Genomic DNA, 24,422 nt, shown 5'->3' with positions numbered 1-24,422 from the left:
ACATCAGGAGAAGAATTGGCTTTCCTCTTTTTGTTAGGAACTGGTTCGAGTTTTGGCGAAAAGTTGGATTAAAATTAGTACTCGTAGCTGCATTAGAAGTAGATTGCGCAGATGTTAGGGACATTTTATTTTGTGTAATAATAGGAAAATTTTTATCGTAGTTGGATAAAATTGAAAACTTATTTTGTCCTAGAGTCTCTAAATACGAGGCCCCTATAAAAGAAATTTTATTTTTAATCCTAATATTTTTAATTTTTTGTTGTTTTTGGTAAAAAACTCCTGGATAAAAATCCTGGATAAAATAAGTTGTTCATTATCTGTGTAGTGACATCCTCATTTTCTGCAAATCTGATTTCTTTCAATTTTGGGCGAGAAATAGAAATACTTTTCGCCGCTTCGTACTCCTGGGCTGAGATTAGTGCTCCATTTAGCGTTTGGTGATGCCGTAATCGAGCTTGTTGCGTTTCAATATCCCATATCAATTTGTTCTAGGAAATCTTTAGGTGCCTGAGGTTAGGCCAAATGCAATAATTATTTAATATCGGCTTCACAGTCTTGCAGGCTTTCGTTATGCTTTTGATATGGAACTTTTAACTGACTTTAAAAAACCTGCTTTAAATGCTGAATAACGCTGTGTCGGAAATGTGCAGAGAAAATTAACATACTGGGCCTTAGCGATATACAATGGCCTGAATCAGGAAAATGTAACACCAGAAATGGAACAATGTATTATTCTGGAAACAACGACTCAAAGCACAAACAGGGAGTTGGCATTATAGTTGATAAGAATTCTCAGAAAGCTGTTTGTAACTTTGTTCCCTACTCTGATCGAGTATTAATGCTGTCTCTAAACTCTCATTTAAAACGCGAAATAAATACAATTTAACTATATGCTCCCACTGCAGACAAGGATGAAGACACCCTAGAGGCCTTCTATGAACAAATCGACAATGTCTTAAGGCTAACTAAAAGACAAGATATAAATATTATAATGGGCGATTTGAACGCTAAAGTGGGCCAAGGAGAAGTGACGAATTGCGTGGGGCGATATGGACAAGGGGAAAGGAATGAACGTGGCGATAGGCTTGTCGATTTCTGTGTCAATGAGGATCTCATAATTACAAATACCTTGTTCAAACTTCCTAAACGTAGACTATATACATGGAGGTCACCAGCTGACAATAACAACAAAGTAGTCAGAAATTAAATAGATTATATTATCTTCAACAGAAGATATAGAAATTCTATAATATCATCTAAAACTTTTCCAGGAGCGGACATATCCTTCGATCACAACCTGGTTGTCGATGAGAGTGAAACTAAAGAAGGTCAACAGCCCTAGCACCAAGAAAATCATGGATACAAGACGTGTCAAACAAGACAAGACATAATGCGGAAACGAAATTTAAAATAAACGAGAACTTAAGGAAAGTCAAAGAAGATAATGGGGAAATTTTAACTATTGACCAAAAATGGGGAAAAATTCAACATGCCCTTGTGTCAGTTGGAAAAGAAACCTTCAAACCACTTGGAGAAAAAACAAAACCTTGGATGACAGTAGAACTTCTTGAACTTATGGAAGAACGAAGGAAACATAAAGCAAAACACCTGAATAAATACAAAGACATTCAGAGAAACATCAGAAAGAAAATTCGAGAGGCAAAAGAGAGGTGGCTCTCCGACAGATGCAAGGAAATAGAAGATCTGGATAAAAAGTATAATACCTTTAATTTACACAAAAAAGTTTAAAAATTTACAGGTTCTAGAAAACGTCATCATCATCATTTTGGCTTTACAACCCTGTGTGGGTCCTAGCCTCCCCAAGAATTTTTCTCCAGTCGTCCCTATCCATCGCCTTCCTCCGCCAAGCACGTATTTCCATATTTCTCATATCTTGGTCTATGTTATCTAGGAATCTTGTTCTGGGTCTTCCTCTTCTTCTTTGACCAATAGGTCTATCAAGGAGCGTTTTTCTAGCTGGGTCGGTTTGCTCCATCCGCATTACATGGCCTACCCACCTCAGACGTCCTATCTTTATGTGTTTTACGATATCTGGTTCCTGGTATATCCTATAGAGTTCGAAGTTGTATCGTCTTCTCCAGACACCATTTTCATTTACCGCTCCATAAATGCGCCTTAGTATTTTTCTTTCGAAACATCCTAACATGTTTTCATTGCTTTTTGTTAAAGTCCAGGTTTCTGAATCATATGTTAGGACTGGGCTTATTATTGTTTTGTAGAGTTTTACTTTTGTATTTCTTGATATAACTGTAGATTTAAAAAGGAGATTAAGCCCAAAATAGCATCTATTAGCCGTGCAAATTCTGCGGTTTATCTCTGCGGTAGTGTCATTTTCAGTATTGACGAGCGTTCCCAGGTATACAAATTCGTTAACTGCTTCGATGACGTCATTTTCTATAACAAGTGGCCGTAGTGTTTGTGGTTGCGTACCTATTTTCATGTATTTTGTTTTGTTGGTGTTTATTATTAAACCCATTTTTGTAGCCGCTTCCTTTAATGCTACGTACGCCTCTCGTGCTGCGTTTTCCGTTCTCCCAACAATATTGATATCATCAGCATATGCTAGGATTTGCACAGATTTGTTATATATTGAACCGGTAGTTGTGATTTGTGACGTACGTATTACTTTTTCCAGAGCTAGATTGAATAGTATACAGGAGAGTGGGTCTCCCTGACGTAGCCCGTTATTTGTTTTAAAAGGTTCAGAGAGTTCCCCCTGGATTCGTACTTTGCATTCAACTTTTTCAAGGGTTAGTTTGGTTAAACTTACCAACTGATTTGGTACTCCTAGGTCTATCATTGCTCTAAACAATTCTCTTCTATTTACAGAGTCGTAGGCTGCCTTGTAGTCTATAAATATGTGGTGCGTGTCTACACCGTATTCCAGTGTTTTCTCTAGAATTTGTCTTAGGGTCAAAAACTGATGAATTGTTGATTTACCACCTCTGAAACCAGCCTGGTATTGTCCTATTATTCGCTCTGCATATGGTGCCATACGATGGCATAGTATATTGGAGAATATTTTATACGCTGCATTTAGGAGCGTAATTCCTCGATAGTTAGAGCATTCAAAGATATCACCCTTTTTGTGTATGGTGCAAAGTATTCCAATATTCCAATCATTGGGAAGGGACTTCTGTATCCATATTTCTTTTATAAGCTGCTGTAGGGCTATTATGATATCGTGGCCACCTTCTTTATATAATTCCGCTGGGAGATTATCTATTCCGGGTGATTTGTTTCTGGCTAGTTTGTTTACAGCGTCTTTAACTTCCAGGATCGTTGGTGGATCCTCCTCCCTCTCGTCTGCTCCGCTTACCTCGCAGCTTTCGTCTTCCGGGTTTTCTTCTTCCTCTATATTAAGTATTTGGTTAAAATATTCCGTCCATCGGTTTAGTACGTCTGTTCTTGTTGTTAAGAGATCGCCATTTAAACTTCTACATTGATTTGTGTTTGCCTTAAATTCTTTTCTGTTGATGTTAACTTTCTTATAGAATGTTCTGAATTCTTTCTTTCTGTTGAGGTTTTCTATATATAGAAGTTCCTTTTTTAAGTGGTTTCGTTTCTTCATTCTGTGTATTTTCTTTTCTTCTCTTCTCTTTGTCTGGTAATTCTCTATACTTGTTCTAGTTCGGCGGGTAAGCATTTTTGCATAGGCTTCATTTTTTTTCTGTGTTGCGTCTTTGCATTCATCGTCAAACCAGTGATTTTTTCGGGTACAAGTTTCTGTTCCTAGTTTCTGAAACGTACAAGAACGAATATCCTTAAAAATGATAAAGGGGATGTTATTACTGATATGAAGGAGAGATTATGTCACTGGACCAATTACATCCAACAACTATTTAATGATGAAAGAGAAAAACTGTCATTAGAAATCACCGAGGATACCGGACAACCAATATTAAAAGAAGAAGTCATCTATGCCATCAAAAACACAAAAGAGGGTAAAGCTACTGGACGAGATGATGTGCCAATCGAATTATTAAAACTCATCGATGAAGATGTTATTGACGTAGTGGTTGAACTCTTTCATCTAATATATCAGACTGCCACAATCCCCAGACAGTGGCTGCAATCGACCTTTGTAGCAATTCCCAAAAAGCCAAGTGCAATAACTTGCTCAGATCACAGAACAATAGCTTTAATGAGTCACACACTTAAAACATTTTTGAAAGTAATTTACAGCAGAATTGTTAAAACTCTTGAATATGAAATTAATGACACACAATTTGGCTTTAGAAATGGTATTATGAGTACAAGAGATGCTTTGTTAGGCTTGAATGCACTGGCTCAGAGATGCATGGATATGAATCAGGACATGTACTTATATTTTGTAGACTTTGAAAAGGCATTTGATAAGGTTCAACATAAAAAGCTTGTAGATATATTAAAAACCAGTACACCAGTACAACCAGTACACCCAAAATATCAAAATATCAAAATGGGTCCGCCAGGGTTGCGTGATGTTCCCACTACTTTTCAATGTCTACAGTGAAGCGGTATTTCAAAAAGCGCTTTTAGACTTAATAGAAGGTATATCTATCAATGGAGAAGTTTTGAATAACTTACGTTTTGCAGACGATACAGTGATAATGACAGATAACAACTATGATGTACAGAACGTAATGCAACGGCTTAATGAACGCTGTCATGAGTACGGACTGAAGATAAATTTAAAGAAAACTAAATGCATGATCATGACTAAATCTGCACAGGCAAATATCCAATTGACTATTGAAGATACTGCAATTGAGAGTGTTAATAACTATAAATATTTAGGAACATGGATAACATCAGATGTAGACCAAACCAAATAAATTAGGATACGCATTAAAATAGCACGTGCATCATTCATTAAACTTAAAAAGTTTCTTTGTTGTCGGGATATAAGGTTAGAACCACGCCTGAGAATGCTTCGATGTTACGTGTTCTCTACTCGTCTTTATGGCTTGGAAGCGTGGACACTAAAACAAATCCATCTGAATAAGTTGGCCGCCTTTGAATTTTGGTGTTACAGAAGAATCTTACGAATATCATGGATTCAAAGAATGTCAAACGTGGAAGTAACTAGAAGGATAGGAAATAAGGCGGAAATAGTATTAACTATCAAAAGACGAAAACTTGAGTACTTAGGACATGTGATAAGAGGGCAAAAATACGCATTATTATAACTTATTATGCAAGACAAAATCCGAGGAAAGCGAAATGTGGGAAGAATATCCTGGCTTAAGAACTTAAGAGAATGGTTTGAATGCAGGAGTGCAGGACTTTTTAGAGCGGCAGTCAACAGAGTCCACATAGCCATGATGATTTCCAACCTTCGATAGAAGATGGAACTTAAAGAAGAAGAAGATAACTCAATGACAAGTATAAACTTCTTCTTCTTTTTCTTCTTTATCTTTATAAGCAATTCTACTTGTTCATTGGCGGATTAATGCCTCTATGGAAGGTTGTCACTCCATCTTTTGCGCGGTCGTCCAATACTTCTTCTGCCGACTGGTGACTTATCTCTTGCTATTTTGACGACACGGGTCTCCTCCATTCTGCGTATGTAGTTATTCTATAAACTAAACTACAAAACTTAAAATACTACTGTTCTAAACTGTTAAAAATATCTGTTTATATAGACTTTCTGACGTTCTAAACATCACTAGACATTTCATGAATTTTAGATGTCATCTTGAATGTTCTCGAACTACTACTTTTTCTTTTTCGTCACGGGACTTTTTTTATGTGGGATAAATCTTACGGAACTTTCGTAACAATATATTCTTCGAATATTTTCTTATAGATGTTTCAGGATCCTTATTGATACTAATATTGTTGAATTTTTTTTATTGTGTGTAATTCCTGATCCTGAAAGAAAGGTAATATTGGATCAAAATAGATTAAAAATCAAAATAGAATATTGAGCTTTGTTATCTAAAAAAAACATTTTCTTTAGAAGAAATAATGTTCGTTAAATCATATAATAATAAAAAAAAAAGTAAAAGAAAGAAATAATAATAATTTAAACACTTATTACAAAGTTGCAAATCGTTGTCAATAAATCATTATATCTGTATTTTTCCCATTATCTTTTTTAATATGTAGTCTTATAATAATTATTGTTCTAGGGACATGACACCACCGCATATGCTATAAGTTTCTGCTTATATTGTTTGTCAAATAACAAGGATGTACAGGTAAGTTATATAACTTTAATAGATAAGTATATATGTTTGGGCTGTAAATTGTCTCTCTCTCTCTCTCTCATACTATATATCTCATCATATATATATATATATATATATATATATATATATATATTGTTATGCTATTTAAATTGTATTATATTGCTTACTTAGGAAAAATCCTGTCTATATTTATTAAATGAACTAATCTCCAATTAATCACAATAAATCAGCATTAATTAATTACAATCTCAGGCTATTTAAATTGTACGATTTACCTTTGATCGTGGATTCAAAATATTTTCCAATTGGCGTCCTAATCGGGATAGGTAATATGACCTGAATAAAATACATAGAATTTCAACTGAACTATATGTGAGATGTCCTTTATTTTAATGAAATTTTATATAACAATCAATCCTGTAATATTTGCAATATACTAACTTTAAATATATGAGAAGTTGTTTTCTATCATGGACCCAAATGTTATTTTACATTGATTTTTAATATGTGTTATAACTAAGCTCTTTTTATAATTCCTTTTTTTTTTAGGTGATCGCAAAATTAACTGTCTCTATTATTTATTTAATTTATTTAATTAATAAATGAAAATCACACTCCGGCTCTAATGAAAATTGACTGACCTTTCCTTCTCTGCCGTTGCAATTCTATGGCCACGCCACAACAAAAAAATCCTTTCTCTGCTTCTGCTCCTATTGTGGTCCAGAGGACGTACACCTTTCTCCTATCTGTCCTTGTATCTCCAAATGTTTCCGGCTTCGTCTGCTATTAATATTCTTATGCCCTTTGGTTTTCTATCTCTCTGTACCCCGTTCCTCACACTGGTCAGCTTTTACACCGCAAATAAACACACCCGGTAAATTACGTCTTCGGGACTTCAAACAAACACAAATCACAAAGCTCCTTCCTTCTTGGACGACGAAAACTGACTAACTAACCTTTTTTTTCTCTCTCCTATCTCATAGCCAAAACCAACCTCCTTGCATTCAAAAATTGACCAATAAAAATCATCCACCTCTTGTGACGTATATCGTTACCACCCAACTCTCTCTATAAAACGTCATTCGGGTAATTCCAGAAAACAAACTTCTTTAATTATTCTAACTAAATCTATCTGCTTTACAAATATTTCTTACTAATAGCTACAAACGATACCTGTTTCTCAATTCAGTGTCTTTTGTTAATAAACTTTTACCGATATAATCTTTCGGGGAGAAAACCACCGCAAATCCCGGTCTATTGTTCAACACTTTCTATATACACTTTTATTCCGGGTAAATCCATTCCACAATAAACCGACTTATTTAAATTTCTTATCGATAATATTTGAAAGTCTTGTCTCTGAGGCCTAATGAACAATTCTTCGAACAACTTAAAATACATATTTTCTCTTATACAGGATGTTTGAAAATTCATATGCCCGTGTCTTTATGAAATATCAATAATTTTAATTTTTATTTAAGTAATAAAATTTGTATATCGGTTTTTTATTGCTTATGGACATTCAAAAGTACAACAATATATATATATATATATATATATATATATATATATATATATATATATATATATATATATATATATATATTTATATATATATATATATATATATATATATATACATGTCCAAAAGTTTGGAATACGTACAGATAATATATCTACGCCTATGGTGGTTTTAAAACTTATGTTGATATTCATTCTAGAGGGTTTTTTAAATAAAAATGATAAAAAATTTGAATCGTTTTTGTATGATTTTGGTCACATTCAACTGATGAGCGTATTTACACATTATTTCAGTCTTTGTTTAAATTTGAATTGAGCCGTTTAAAAATGCCTAAAAACGTGATATCTCATTTTGACAGATCCAGAGTAATGGCTTTGTTACAACAGGACTTTAGTCAGAGTTATATCGCGAATATTGCTGATGTTAATCAGAGTGCTGTATTAAAAATGTCGAAAATTAAAAAAAAAATTCCAAGATACAAATCACGTCAAGGATTGTCCCAGAAGTGGTAGAAATCGATGTACAATAGCAGCACAAGACCGGCAAATAACATTTATAGCTCGTAGAAATTGTCTGGAATCTACAAGTGGCATATCCAGAGAAATTTTTAGGCTTCAAGGACTGAATATTTCACGGCAAACAATAACACGCAGACTAAATGCGGTAAATTTGTATCGTAGAAGACCGCTACGTGTTCCTCAACTAACCTACCAACACAAAATAGTAAGGTTGCAATGGGCTAGAGAAATGGTGTATCATGATCCTAACTGGAATAACGTGATGTTCTCTGATGAGTCAAAAATTGACTTGTTATCTGATTCGCGAAGAACACTGGTTTAGAGGGCCCAGGACGACAAGCCCCACTAGAAACAGCTAAACCGCGTGTGCCATTTGAAGGTGGCAGTATTATGGTTTGGGGTGGTATTATGAGTGATACACGGACGTCACTGCTGGTTCTGAAGAGAAGAGTCAATGGTGCTGTATACATCAAGGAAGTTTTAAATCCTGTCGTACGTCTATTGCTATTGTATGCATGACAACGCACATCCTCATCGAACATAACTTATAACTTTAGTTAATTTTATAAAACTTTAATTATTATTATTGTTTTGCTGTACTAATATTGTCAAATTTATTTTATTATCTTTCTTTAACATTTGTATTAATTTTATTTAAATCAAAATTTATTTTCTATTTCTACTTTCTTTAAAATTTTTGTTAATTTTTTAAAATCAAAAATTTTAAAACAGCCCCGGAGGTGTTGTATACCTCATATTTTTACACTAGATACTTATTATTCACACTGTATAAACTTATTTCAAATGTTGTTTTCCGACACATAAATATTGACATAAATAATAATTTATAAATTTTCCAAACGCAGTTAAAAACCGTAAACAAGTTATTCCATATTCATAAAGTATCGAAATATTCCCGTTCTAGAATAAGGTTTTTTCCTATTTTTCAATATTTTTCATTTTTGGAAATATTTTGTTTATTAAAATTCATTATTTTTGACAAAGTAAATATTCTAGAACTATTTAATTAGAATAAAAGTAGTAAACAACTCCTTCCTAAATAACTGGAAGATTTGAGCTTCTGGGCTGTTTCTATATAAACTAAATCTCTTCGTAAACAATTTAATTGTAGACTTACTTCAGTTGCAGCATGTTAGTGCACGAGAAGGTGCAAATAAAACAACATATTAGTATTTTGATGTTTTATTATGCAACAAGTGTCTTAATTCAGTTACGGACCTTCTACAAAAGGTGCCCTGGTGACAGCAAAACACGCCTCTCGTTCATTCCTAGCAGGAATACAACAAAATATATATATATATATATATATATATATATATATATATATATATATATATATATATATATATATATATATATATATATATATATATATATATTGTGATGATGTATTATTTGTGAATGATTTAATGAGCAATGAGTGTTTTTTAATAATATATATATATATATATATATATATATATATATATATATATATATATATATATATATATATAGGGTTTTTATCGCGGTTCTCAAAGAATTAGTTTGTAAGCACCTTTTGAAATTATCTTTATTATATCTATTATGAAACACACATATATATTTAACATAGCCAATGTAAATTTAAAACAAACTATCTTTAAATTGAAATTCTTATGAAACTAATTAAATTATATAGACAATGTAAATTTTAAACAAACTATCTTTAAAATTGAAATTCTTATGATACTAATTAAATTATATTAACAAAATTGTATACCTTTCAGTCACTGAATGTATAAATGAAACTGTTCTCCAAAATAAATATTTTCATCACCAATGTCTTCGTTCTCAGCCTCGGTTATCCTTGTTTTTGTGAAATTACTTTTTCCAATTATCACCTTTCACCAATTTAAAATATTTTTCTTCTTAACAGCATTTATATTTATTCTTCTTTTTAATATACCAATATCCAATCACCATATAACTATTATAATTTTAATTTCTTCCAATCTCCATACAATATTCTTCTAATATACTTTCCAATACTATCTAATTTTATTACTAAATGACTGATTATTGCATACTTTATACTTTCTTCCTAATTCTGACTGACTAATGACTTTTTACTGACTTCATACTGACTGCTTACTAACTGTGTCCTCTCCTTTCTTTATACTGACTTTACTATCTTGAAAATCTCCCCAACTGCCTAACTATATACTGACTGACTGAACTTATACTAACTGTGTCTCTCTAACTGTGTCTGTCTAACTGACCATCTTGAATCCAAATCACCGTGTATTTATATCTTTTCAATGTTCCAGAATCATATGGCAAGAAATCATATTCGAATTGTTCTATTTCCTAAATATATGAATTTTCTCGAATAGTCTATCTCGCAAACAGGGTTAACTTAGTGTTGTAGAGAATTCTTTACTTTTCTATCGAGAATTTTATTGACATTTAGGCTTTTCAGATCAGAATATAAACTTATATGTAAATTAAACACCCCAAATCAATAAATTACACTATTTCAAATCCGTAACTATATGTAAACTAAACATCTTAAATTAACAAATAACCCCACTTCTACATTCGCAACCATCACTTAACTGTCACTTTCAGAGTATATTTGGTTGCCTATGCACATGGCTCACTTAAATATATTTACAATATTATAATTAGTAAAATAACCAAATACATTGCAACTTAAACACTTTTTAAACTTATTATTATGTTAATTTCTTAAGAATGCCCTCATATAAATATATTTTATAATATTCTCTAGTATATAACTTATAAATTATTTTTAATCACTATATTTCTTCCTCCTATGTTTAATATCATCTCAATATATATATATATATATATATATATATATATATATATATATATATATATATATATATATATATACATATATATATATATATATATATATATATATATATATATATATATATATATATTATAGAGATTTAAAAATATCTTTAAATATCTTTAAATATTTTCATATTTTTCATTCATATTTTTAAATGTATTAGGAAATTAGAAAAGTAAAAAATTGATATTTACAGAATTTTGAACCGATTTTTTTATTATTTATTTTCATTCTAATTTATTTATCATGAACTATAATATCTCTGGTGGACTTAAATGTCTGTAGTTTAAATTAGTGATGCCACAAATATTTGGGTACTGTTCGGTATTCGGCATATTCTGCTACTTTTTCAAATATTTGGTATCCGGCATGCTATTCAGCTGAATACCGAATATCAAATCATTGAAAAAAATACATATTATTTAAAAAGTTAAGTAATTTAAATAAAAAAAATTACGATATTACTATATTATTATATTATAAATGTATTAATGGTAAGTTGTGATGAATAAAAACAATTTTTTCAGCATTTGTTGATAGCAAACGTTTGCGCTTTTCTTCATAAATAATATCTGCTTTTGAGAAAAACCTCTCACTATATACAATAATATCAGTAGATGTCGTTTGCCGTCTGCCGTCTGATTTAGCAAATATTTTTTGCATTCTCATAATTTTGCATGTTGTCTCTAGTGATTTCCTCAAAACATTTTTAACAACTGTTGTGTATTTCTATTTACCAGTTCCATAGTTATTTTTTATCAGTATCATTGGCGTTTGTTCTCTTACAAAGTAGAAAAAAATCATATTTTCAACTAATAACTCATTTTCAAAGTCTCTAAAGGAATTTTCTGTAGCTGGTCAAGAAAACAGCCCCTTATGAGGACTTCGACAAATCGTACATCGGACAGACCAATCGATGGACATAGGTAAGACTAAAAGAACATAATTAAATATCTCTAACACAACATATCATAAGCACAGGACACAATATAAATTTAAATTAAGCAACGATGCTAGCTAACAATAAAAATAGAAAAATGTGTAAACAGGGAAACAATAGAAATTTAACAACATACAAACAATTTAAATACAAGAGATGATGCTCAAAGCATTCCAACGGCATGCAAACAAACTCTACAAAAAAGAAAAAAATAAACACAAAACTAAATTGGCAAACCACAGTGGCCCGTCCACTTGCATGCCCACAAGACCAATCACAAGAATCGCAGCAACATACCATGTATACTGAGGAATACCTAATAATGTAAGGTTTTCACTATATAAAAGGTATCAGGATAGTATCCAAAGACTGCAATACTCTCACCTTTGTAGTCAGAGTCTTCACGGACTCGGAATCCCACTGTTCCGCTGCTCTGAAAGAACATTAGTTACTTAGGTGGTAAAAGCACTAGTGTGAAATGCTCAATTCAGGAACGTAGCTCTAATTAGGAAGAAATATTGTTTTAAATATTGCAAAAGCGAACACCTCTCTCACACCATATATGTATTGTATACTGTGAATTTAACTATTAAGGTGCCAATAGAAAACTTCACCTTATCAAAAATATTCTCCACCGTCACACCATCCAAATCTGTACCCCAACTGACACCTTCCTAGTTCTACACATACGCATTTTACATTATACCACTGTCCTAAAATCTAGAGTTTCGCAGAAACGACCAACTTATTACACATCCCCACAACATGAACCCTGATGGCATCCATCTGATAGACATTCTAATCAACCTCCCCATTATCAGATCCCAAATTCTAACTTCATGCTCTTCAGACAACAGGGTACATCAGTTGTCGCTTACATAATTTGTATTGACCATATCATTAAACGGTTCGACGTCGAGTATTTCCAGTATGGACTAGGACTCCATAGTGACGTAATATTATCTGTCTCTTCTGGTAAGAGCTGATCTGACTATTCTACCCGCCCCATTTCAGCCATATATGGGCGAGATTATCGTAAATTCCACTAGAAACTATTCCAAGAATACATGACATAAATCTCCTCAAGTTAGGCACACTAATATTTACCGAGCAAGTCGATTTAGCAATCACTCACATTGACAACGTAATACATGAGTCTATTTTATATAAAATAAATATTCTCCGGTACTTCTAGATCACATTCTATTACTTATTCGATAAAAAAGCCGTCTACTTCGATAACAGAAGAGATTCAGAGACCCTATCACCAAAACAGAATACAACCGGCTCTCTGCATATCGGTAGTCTTGAGACCAATATACTCAACAATCCTATTCACCTTGAAGATGCTTTTAATTATCCGAATGTGGCTCTCACGGACAAAAATGCCATAAGAAAAATTTGTATTTTTGACACAAACACAGCGTCTGTCCATAACTGCGTGCATATCAAAAACTTCCTCAGAGTATATCTACGTAAATTCAATGTAACTAATAAAGCTCCTGCATAGCTGCAAACATTTTTATCAGGCCAATTATTGAATACCATCCTCCCTGTATACGCTACTTAAGCATAGACAGAGAAACAGAAGTCTAGCGACGGGAAAAATCCTCCGTAAACTCTGTAGAAAAATTTACATTACTTCCATAAGTTTTGGTCCAAATTTAGTCCCTAGCCCCCGAATCGTTCTCATAAGATACGTTTTAAGAACGATTCGGGGTTCTAACACTCAGGCTCAAAATGTTCTTAAGACGCCTTGTTTTTCTCGAGTCCATCTAGAATTTAGACGCCCTAAAAACAATTGTTAAAAAACATCGGTATCTTCCTAATAATAATTACGATGTTCTTAAAAACACTGTATATGAGAACCGTACAATCAATAACTAAAAGGACAAGGACATTGGTTTTCTGTGATTTTCAATCTTATTGCTGATTACAATGATAAGTGTTTAATGTGGTGCAATAGCCACGGTTATCCTCCATGCATTTTAAAGAACCAAAAAATTCTGAAAACAATGGTTCTGTTTGCGAATTCATCCGAATGCATTTAATTATCAATCGACAACCATACTCAATCCCATACACCCGAAAACACTTCATACACGAAGCCAAATAAAAACTAGCGATCATCTTCTGTTGCTACATACGGTCCACAGAAGGCTGTGGATCCTTTGCAGACGCTCTGTTTAGGGTTAAAGTTGAAAAGACAAAATTAGAAAAATCTATAAACCTATGACTCATAACTAAATTTAACTTATTTACTATCTTGAATGGGATGTAACCTTTGACATTTGTTTTGAAACATATTCTGATGTTCCAAACTTAAATTTGCTTCTGTAAAATTTACGATTTGTAAATTGGGACCCTCTGGTTCTAACGTCGCAATTAATTAATTGCTAGCTCCCGACTTTTTTCTTAAAATTATTCAAACTTTATTTAATGATTTACATGATTATTATTTTAGGACAAGATTGTTCAAGAACAAAAACAAATATTTGAAGAAAATGTAAATAGAAATGTGACCATCCGCGATCTTCAGGAAATGAAGTATCTAGAACTGGCTATTAAGGAGTCTCTAAGGTAATATTTTAATATACACTAATATACTAATACTATATATATATATATATATATATATATATATATATATATATATTTATATAGTTTATATATATTTATATAAGTTTATTTAAATATTTGTACAATATAACTAATTTATTTTACACTAATAATTATATAATTTATCTACGTGCGTTACATTTTAAAAACTCGACGCGATGTTCAAAAACTGTCATATATGCGATGTCTGTTTACAACAAAATTCCTTCTTTAAATATAAAATGTCGTTAGTTCCGGAATTCCCTAGAAGCAGACATGAATTGGCTCGAACATGGGGAAAGATCGGGTCTGGCCGCTCCGGTATCCACCAACAACGTATGCCTTTTACCATTTATTTCTCCATCTACATATACACTATCTTCACGACATTTCAAAGAAGTTTTACTTTTCATAATATTAATGAGCTGGTCAAGTTTATCTTTATCTCCTTCCTCTTTTACAGTCCTAACTTTACTGTAACCGCCAGAGGCCTGCGTAGCTGACTCGTATTCGAGGGCGGCGGATAAGACATCAACTAGCGTCGTGTGACGAGCTAGTCGCAGTGTTCTCTGCATTTCATGATCACGAAGACCATCAATAAACGTTTGAACGGCCAATTATATAAGTTTCTGGATCAAAACCCTCTTCCTCCAAAGCGTCCTTTAGTCGTTGGACTAAATCAGCCTTTTTTCCGGTAGAAGCTAATTCTCTGTCCTCGAGATGTTTTCTTAAATTCGTCACTGTGAGTTCATAAATCGTAGTCATTTTCATAATTTATTTTATATCCACTTTTGACACCAGTTGTTGTGTTATTATTAATCTAATTTATTGTTTTTTTTTTAATATCAAAGGTTCTACACTTATAACACTTATAAGTTTATTTAAAGTCTTTATTTGTACAATATGACTAATCTGTTTTACACTAATAATTATATAATTTATCTACGTGCGTTACATTTTAAAAACTCGACGCGATGTTCCCAAAACTAACTGTTTACAACAAAATTCCTTCTTTAACCCTTAACTTGACGGTGTGCACTCCAGGATACGTTATTTATTAAAATGTACTTCCTCTACATAAACGAAGTTTGCCGCGAGCTTTTAAACGTACCCTCTCCCTATAGCATTCGGCTAACCAATAAATTAATTTGGATGTCATACACAGAGTTTTGCCACAATCAGAGAGTGTTTTGTGTAGACGTGCACAAAATGACTTCCAAAGAAAGTGCAAATTTGTGTCATTCGGTAAGTAAATTAATTATTTATATGTTATTAGTTATTGTATGGATTGGTAAACTATAATTATAGTTAATTGGGTCTTCAGCACATAATTGTATAAAATAATATTCATGATTTGTCTATAAATAAACAGATAGGATCACTTTGAAAAGTAGTATCTCCTAAGACACATTGCCAGTTAAGCAACAAGTTAGTTTGTATCCTGGGGTATACATTGGCAGGTACTGACGAAAATAGAATAAGTATCTTTTTGGATACATTACCAGGTATAGGGACAAATACTAATTGTATCTTATTAGATACTTTGCCCATTAGAGGATTAACAGAAAAGTGATAAAAACATTTGGTATATTATATAAGAAAATTGAAATACCCTGCCCATTAATTATCAAGCATTACAATGCACATATGGGTGGCGTAGATTTGGCAGATATGCTAGTTACGCTTTATTTTAAAAGTCACAGGTGGTATCTTTCAATTTTTCCCAAATACTGGATATATGGGTCAATAACGCTTGGCTTTTATATCGCAGAGATAATAATTTCCTGGAGGACGAAGAAAATGGTATGGGTCTAAAGAAATTTAGAATATTACTTGTCGAATCCCTTCTATTGAAAAATAGAAAAAGGAAATCCGACGGAATTAATACACCGAAAAAGAAGATTCGTACTCACGTCCAGAATATACCTGGAGAAGAGGTTAGAAAAGATCTTTTTGGACACTTTCCAACTTTTACAACCAAAGGATGATGTCGAAACTGTTGCAAAGGACAAACAACTATGAGTTGTTCAAAATGTAAAGCGAGGTTATGTTTAGTGGAATCCCGTAATTGTTTTTATGATTTTCATAACTAAATTATTACTTTATTATTACTTTTTACTTTTATTTTTTGAGAAGTTTTATTTGAAGTTTTAAATTTAAGCTGTAAAAATAAATGTTTGATCATCTTTGTAGTTTATTTATAATTTTTAAATGTAATTGTTTGATATTAATTGATCCAATATTATGTTTATGGTTTAAACCCCTACTTTATGGTATCTGTTCATAATAATTGAAGTAAAACACAGTACCACAAAATGTAATGAAAACATTAAACAAATCTACAATTGTTTTTCTAAAAGTCTTGAAAATGCTAAAGACCTTCAGCGAAACAATTGTAGATTTGTTTAATGTTTTTATTATATTTTTGTGAAAATTATATATATATATATATATATACATACCCGGTCCGGTAGGGATCTATGGGGGAGTATCACCGAGCCGCAAGACCTTGCCGTACTGCTCCACCATAGGCCGATCAGACACCAGCATATTCTAGTCTAAGCCGCAGATTCATCTAGAATTTTAAACTGCTGCGTTAGACTTTTTGTTTTTTTGTACACCGAACAGCAATTTTTGTGAAAATTTGATAATTTTCATTTAATTCAATGACCCAATATTATTTAATATATTGGTCCAAATGACAAATATACATCTTTGCAATGTATCTTTCTAGATACGGAAGTATTTTTCTAATAACCTGGCAATGTATCTATTGGTCATCAGTACTTGTTTTATGGTATTCCTGGCAATGTGTCTTGCGAGATACATTGTAATGTACGGTACGCCTAGCAGTGTATCTTATAAGATACAATGTCAATAAAATGACAAAAAAATTAAAATAGAAACAAAAATGTAATTGACTCTGAAAATGGAGCCCCCCAAAGATAATATTCAGTAAGCAATAACACTTTTCTTACAGTGGTTATGTGCGCGCCAAGTTAAGGGTTAAATATAAAATGCCGTTAGTTCCGGAGTTCCCTAGAAGCAGACATGAATTGGCTTGAACATGGGGGAAGACCGGTCGCAGCAGTGTTGACCTGAATTGCCTCGAATGAACGGGAACTCAGGCTGGTTTTTTTTCGGCCTGATTCTGGAAATTCTAATCGTGGGTGACTCATCAGAATTCAGGTAAACAGGTCTTTCAACTGAGCCTCGAAATTACTAGAATGAAAAGGAATTAGTAATAATATATTTACAGTTTTATGCGCCATAATATTTATCGTAACAATATGTAGGATTCTCTGAAGTCAAGTGAAGCAAAAGTCCGTGTGATGTTAAACAGTTTTTAATTTAATTAGCAAAATAGACAAATAAATTATAGTTGCGTATATATACAGTAGATTACTAAATTACTAAAATACGTAGATTGGAGTTGTAAATTAATTCGACCAAATTAACTTATTCTTAAAAAGAAAATGAATTTTAATGAAATAATTTCGTCTTAAACACTCTTGTAGAACCGGCTGTCATTTTGAATTTCGTCTTAAGTTCGTCGTTAAAATTCAATCCCAAACACATACTATTCTTTTGAATGCCGACCGAACATTGCTTTTAATTGCTAATTAGCGCGTATGTCAGGGCGGGTGCTCATTTGCACAATGATAATTCAAACCAGCAAACATTTATGCCGTAAATTTTTTTTCTCTATCTTATACACGCTGTATCCCGAGCGCCCTTACTGTCATAAGCGCGTCATTAACGACTCAAAAACAATGTTTCAAAATAAAATAAGCCCAAAAATACTTATCGGGATATAATTGAACATGGTTTGATCATAAGTTTAGGTCCTTGGTGAATTCAAAAATAATATATTTTACTTGTGTTTTTGAGCCTTAAAAATAGTAATTTTGCGCTTTTTTCAGTTTTCAATTGATTATAACTCGAAAAAGATCGAGTTTACAAAAAAATTATAAGGGACATATTTTGTTCAGAATGATCCATAAAATTCAAAAAACATTGTTTGGGCTAAAAAATCCAAAAAATCGATTGTTGCAATTGGGTTAAAAAACAAATTGTTAACAAAAAATTTGAACAACTTTTCGCCTAGGCCACCTCTTGAACCTTGAGCCTAGGGTATCTCATGAAAGTGATTATGCAAAAAAAAATCACGGGAATATTTTTCCAAATGAACCCGAGCTTTTGGCTTTGTCTATACGGATTTCTCAATTTTGTTTGGGGTATTAGCAGTTTTTGGACGTCAACTTCGGAGTTCATGAGATTTACGCAATTTTAAGGTACGTTCCATTTACCGTACTCTCAATAATATTTAATTATAAAATTGCTCTGTACTCGCTCGGAATGGCATGAAGATTTATCCGAATTTGCCCCATCTCTGTATTAGGTTACTGGCTTGATCTTTATATTAGGTGACGTAGTTATCGAATAATCATTCTAGCTAAGTCTCCAACCTTAATTATTTTTCACTTTATATATTTAGGATGTATCCACCAGTTCCTTATATTGGCCGAAAAGCTGACAAAGATGTAGTATATACCGATGGAAACATTATTCCAAAAGGTGCCGCTTTATTAATCATTATATATTGGGCACATAGGAACCCGAAGTATTTCCCAGATCCCGATACATACAACCCCAGCAGATTCGAAAATACAACAGATTTACATCCGTACACATATATTCCATTTAGTGCTGGTCCTAGAAATTGTATAGGTATTGTAAATTTTTTAATATTATGTATTATTAATTTCTTATCATAAAAAAGAAATAATATATCAGAAACGACAAACATCTCCAAAATTTCTGGATAAGTCTTTTTGGCATTCACTTTTTCATGTTTCTTTTTTGGATTTTTAAATTCGGACATCAAATAATTAATGAAAGGAGTTTGATTTTAAAACCAATTTAGTCCCTTTGGTAATCCTACTTACAACGGCATCCGATTTAGAAAGTGAAATGTTATAACACATTTAATTTTCTTTTATTGTGCTGTGCTATTAATACAGTAATATTCTGCAAAAAGTGAGGTCAGACAAATAGCTTTAGAATAAGTTTAGCACAAGTAATTATGATATTTTTATTATTTTAGGTCAGAAATATGCATGGAATTTACTGAAAACTATCATATCTAAATTCTTAAGAAATTATGAAGTGTTACCATGTGGACACAAACTTGAAGTAGCTGCAGAGATATTTCTTAAATCAGAGAACGGAGTCAAAGTAAAACTGAGAAAAAGAGATTGGAATCAAATTTAATACGGATTCAGTCGTCGTATTTGTGATGTTTATTTGTATTTTTGTAATTTTTAGGTATAATTTAAGTCGTAAGATTAAATTTGGTGTAAATGTAAAAAAATTGTATCGGTTTTCTACAATTAAATGTTCTACATAATGCTTTTTATTAACATCTGACAGGTTATGAAATCAAAACAGCAAGTAATATTTTTTCTTTAGAATGCCAAAGACAAATGTCAGTGTACAGTCGTAGTGATACAGTGACGGTGAAGGCGACTTTAACTAAAGATGACGCCCTATACGTACTCCCTGAACTCCCTACGCGTATCGAGAAAGAACCTAATCTCTCGGAATACCACTTAAAGTAGAAATTGAACTTAAAAATTTACATTTCATCTGTAACAATAATATACGAAACCAGATATAAATTATTAATAGCTGACTTTGAGAACATTTTTGAAAAAGTAGCTTATGACACCTTCGGCAAGCAAAAAAAAATAAGAAGCAAGAACGAATTACTACAATAGGGTCAACAAGTTCAAGATGTAGTAATTAAAAAGAAACTGGGATATTCAAGTATTTGCAAAATACAACGAAGTTTGGGACAAAACAAAAAAATTCAAGGTAAGAACACCAGCAATCACGAGAGAAGTTTATTAGTCGAATTGAAAATTATTGAAATGAAAGGCAAACTTTCGATTTACAAGATGAGGAAACGACTAAACAGAACAAAAAAGATACCAATCATTTAAGGGCCTATAATGAACGACAGTGGACGGAAAACTGTGAGAATCTGTGGTATAATCCCAACAGTTGTGTAGAAAAATATCTAAAAGGAAAAATTTCGTATGGAATTTATGTTATAACAATGGAGTAGAAAAATAACCAGATCGTCTAAATAAAATACATCTCCTGAAGTATGGAGATCTTTTGTTACACTTAAAATTGGGTTGAGTTTACCGAAAGTACAAGCTGATTATAGCGGCAAATGTGAAACATGGAACAAAAAATTTCGGTATAGCAGTGTTGGCATGTTTTTATAATGATGATGATGTATGCTTCAAATATAAAAAGTTAAGGCTTTAGAAAAGTACATTTTGTTTATATTATGTTATGAATTCTGTAGTCGTACAGATAGCCAAGCGGGCTGGGCGGTCGGTTCTCATTCGCTTCACTGCGAGTGGTTTAGTGGATGTGAGTTCGATCCCAAGCTCGGTGTACAGAAAACAAAAAGGCTAAAGCAGCAGTTTAAAATTCTAAGTGAATCTGCGGATAAGGTCTTGAATTGAAAATACTTTTTGCGTATTTTAACTTTTATAAAACTAAAGAGAAATACACTAAAATCATTCTTCGTTATTTTAATACATATATGACGGGATTTCAATTTACTACTACTACTATAAATTATTATTATTATTATTTAATACATATACTAGGGGATTTCAATAAATATATATCAAGAAATTTATATACCAAAGAATTTGTAAATGCTACAACTGGATAACCTAATTTTAAAGCTGTGTCCTTTAATATATATGATCTTTGTGACCCACTATCAATTAAGGCACGAACAACTCTACTTTAACCAAAGATACCAATTAAAGTGACTCTCAATGTTTGCAAAAATATACGACCGTTAGTTTGGTTAGTCAGAGCCTGGTCGTTTATGACATTTTATATTATATATATACATATATATATACATATATATATACATACATATATATATATATATATATATATATATATATATATATATATATATATATATAAATCTTACCATCATTGCTGCATCATTTTATTATAGGTATGTTTGTGCGTCCACTCGAAAAATCGAAATATATCTAAATTTTAAACTGTTTTTGACTATCTTGCAACAATGGCTACTTCGGTGTCAACTCAGTTTTCTATATACTTTAAGAATAAAGAAGATGATTTTTACTTTCACTAAGATAGCAGTTTTGCATCCACATATTTTGGCATCGTTGGAACGTCCCAATATACCATATTATAGCACGCCGACATTTCTGTGTCCGCAACGGGTATTTTTGTTCATAGGAAAGCTGTTCCGGCATCCGCAACGTTGCCATTATCAAATACCTCGGTTCAGTTTATTATTCATTTTGATGTGATCCTAAATACTATTTGTACTCTGTTAGAAAATATGTCTGCGTAGAATATGCGAACTTATATTGTCTGCTAGATAATGAGTAGCATCATTTTGTAAATGAAGGAAAGTACAGTACTCCATAATGACAAAACGAAAAGAAATCGTAAATCAGGAAAAACTGATATAGTGTTATTCATGATAATTATTGACTCACAGGAATATCACTAATTTAAAATGAGAATTAAAGATAATAAAGAAAGAATTAAAGAAAAAGAAAAACTGAAAAAAAATATTCTACTAAATAAAACCTAATATGTCAGAAAGTGATAGTTTTGAATATTAGGTTAATCAAAATATGCAGCAAATACTAACGCACTATACAGAATGTCCCTAATTTTCTAAGCAGATTTCAGTATTGCATGATATAATAATATTTTAATAATGGTGTCAAAACTAATGAATTTATTATAAAAATTCCAAAATACTCATATTTCTCAAATAAGATATAATGTAAATTATGTTGCATCGGAAAACCTTTTTAATAAAACTTATTAACAATTATCAGTGTTGCAACTTTTGAAATAAAAGTAGAGTATCAAAAATAAAAAGTGAGAGAATAGAAACGTTTCTGTTTACCTAGAAAAGTTTCGGACCAAAGTTATTAGCTACATTCAGAACTGAATTGTTTATAAATAACATTTTTTTAACATTTTTTTTATTATTAATTAGTTTTGAAGTAATGATGCTGTTTCAAAAACATATTTTTCCACTATTTGTAACATTAAAAAATATCTTAAATATAATATATTAGGCATAATTAATCTTATAACTTTTATATATTTTAAATTTGAAATTTTTTAGATTTGAAAAAATCGTATAATACGAAAAAACATTTAATTTCCTTGTTTGGATGATAGAAAATGGTGCTTGTAATGGCATCGACATTTTTTAAACAACAAATCCCATTTTTTGTAACAAAATTCGAAAAAGTATATTATTTATATACCCAGACCAATATTAAATATAAATCATACAGTATAATTTTTGAGAAAAATGCAGTTGAAAGTTTTTTCGTTCTAATGATTACTTCAAAGTAGGTGAATATCTCAAAAAACATTATAAGTAGCAAACAGTTATTTTTTTAAACAATTTTTGATAGGACCAAAAATTTAAAAAACGTTTCGGTGTATTACGATTATTTCAAAATTGATTCAGATGAGACTGAATATTATTAATTAAAGATTAAGCTCTGAAACTCTGAAGATTGTTAACAATAGTAAACTAATACAAAATACATTATATTGAATAAAATACACTGAAAACAAAAAATAACTTCGAATGTGCTATAAGCACAGAAGTAAGAATAAATCGTAAACTAGCGGCACGCATTAATGTATCTCGTGATTGTCAGCCCAGTGTAAAATTGCATCACAAATTAACTCAACTGGTAAATGTTTCGTATAAAAACTTTAATTTGGAGTCATGTTTTATTGCCAAAAATATTTGTATTTCTGGATTTAAGTTCTTCACACTCTCTTTTTTTTTGGTGGTGTCTTGTTTCTTATGTGATCTGTAAAGATTTTTTTTGCAATTTTTTTTTGGTCTAAAGTCCATGGCACAAGAGTATGACTTTTTTTGTTGATAGTAGGGACATTTTTAGGATGACTTAAACTAACTCACTAGCATCTAATTTGGCATCAGTTGTTCCGTCATAACTCATCCTCCATGTTTAAGTTGATTTCATCTAAAGTCTTGCCTTTATATCACCCTGATTCTTCTTTTTCCATCAGCATTAAGAGCTTGAAAATTTTTGCCGTTTTATATTCGTCATCGGGCAATCTATACACCTGTTTATGTACGCCATTAATGTGATCCATAAAAGTTGTTAGTTGTTCGATATCATTCGGCGACATGTTGAAGATTTGGGTGGCTAAATGTTTGCATAATCTCGTCGATGTAATGGTACCAGGATTTTTTACTCCACTCATTTTGACATATGATTCCTTAACTTTATAACCGGTCATCGGATTATTTGTACCGATTTTCGGGAACAAATATATATTTGAATCACCAACAAAGTTTTTTCTTCAATTTGTCAAAACACCTGTGTGTTCTTGTAGGCCAATGCTGAAGAGCACCGGAACACCCCTTCCTCGTTTGTCACGAATCACAACTCTTTTGAATTTAGTTGGCAATGTTTTTCAGTATGTGTTATGGCTTCTGAAAACTCTTCATATGTTTGATGAGTACTTCTTTCAGAATAAACGTGAAGTGGCATGCGCTCCATTTCGCCAAAATCGTTAACTTGTTCCATTTCTTAATATTTAAATCTGCAGTAGCAACGGTTGATATCTCAAACTTCCAAGCATCCTCCTGTAACTGCTTAAAAGTTTTAAAATTTGACGCTGCTTTAGCTGT

The 24,422-nt window shown here is 31.8% G+C and overlaps 1 protein-coding gene across 2 annotated transcripts in view; it reads left to right on the top strand.

Annotated features, from left to right (window-relative positions):
* The window catches only part of LOC140452387 (cytochrome P450 4d8-like), a 63,549-nt gene extending 43,498 nt beyond the window's left edge, over positions 1–20,051 (top strand). For both annotated transcript variants that reach the window (XM_072546616.1, XM_072546607.1), the window contains exons 6-9: positions 6,138–6,206; positions 14,508–14,623; positions 19,140–19,372; positions 19,749–20,051. In XM_072546616.1, the coding sequence (XP_072402717.1) occupies positions 6,138–6,206; positions 14,508–14,623; positions 19,140–19,372; positions 19,749–19,915 (585 nt within the window). In that variant the 3' untranslated portion in view covers positions 19,916–20,051. The remainder of the gene's footprint in view (positions 1–6,137; positions 6,207–14,507; positions 14,624–19,139; positions 19,373–19,748) is intronic.
* The last annotated feature ends 4,371 nt before the right edge of the window (positions 20,052–24,422 follow it).

This window comes from Diabrotica undecimpunctata, chromosome 1, assembly GCF_040954645.1.
Source record: "Diabrotica undecimpunctata isolate CICGRU chromosome 1, icDiaUnde3, whole genome shotgun sequence".
NCBI classification, from domain to species: Eukaryota; Metazoa; Arthropoda; class Insecta; order Coleoptera; family Chrysomelidae; genus Diabrotica; species Diabrotica undecimpunctata.
This window is presented reverse-complemented; position numbering and strand designations above follow the sequence as displayed.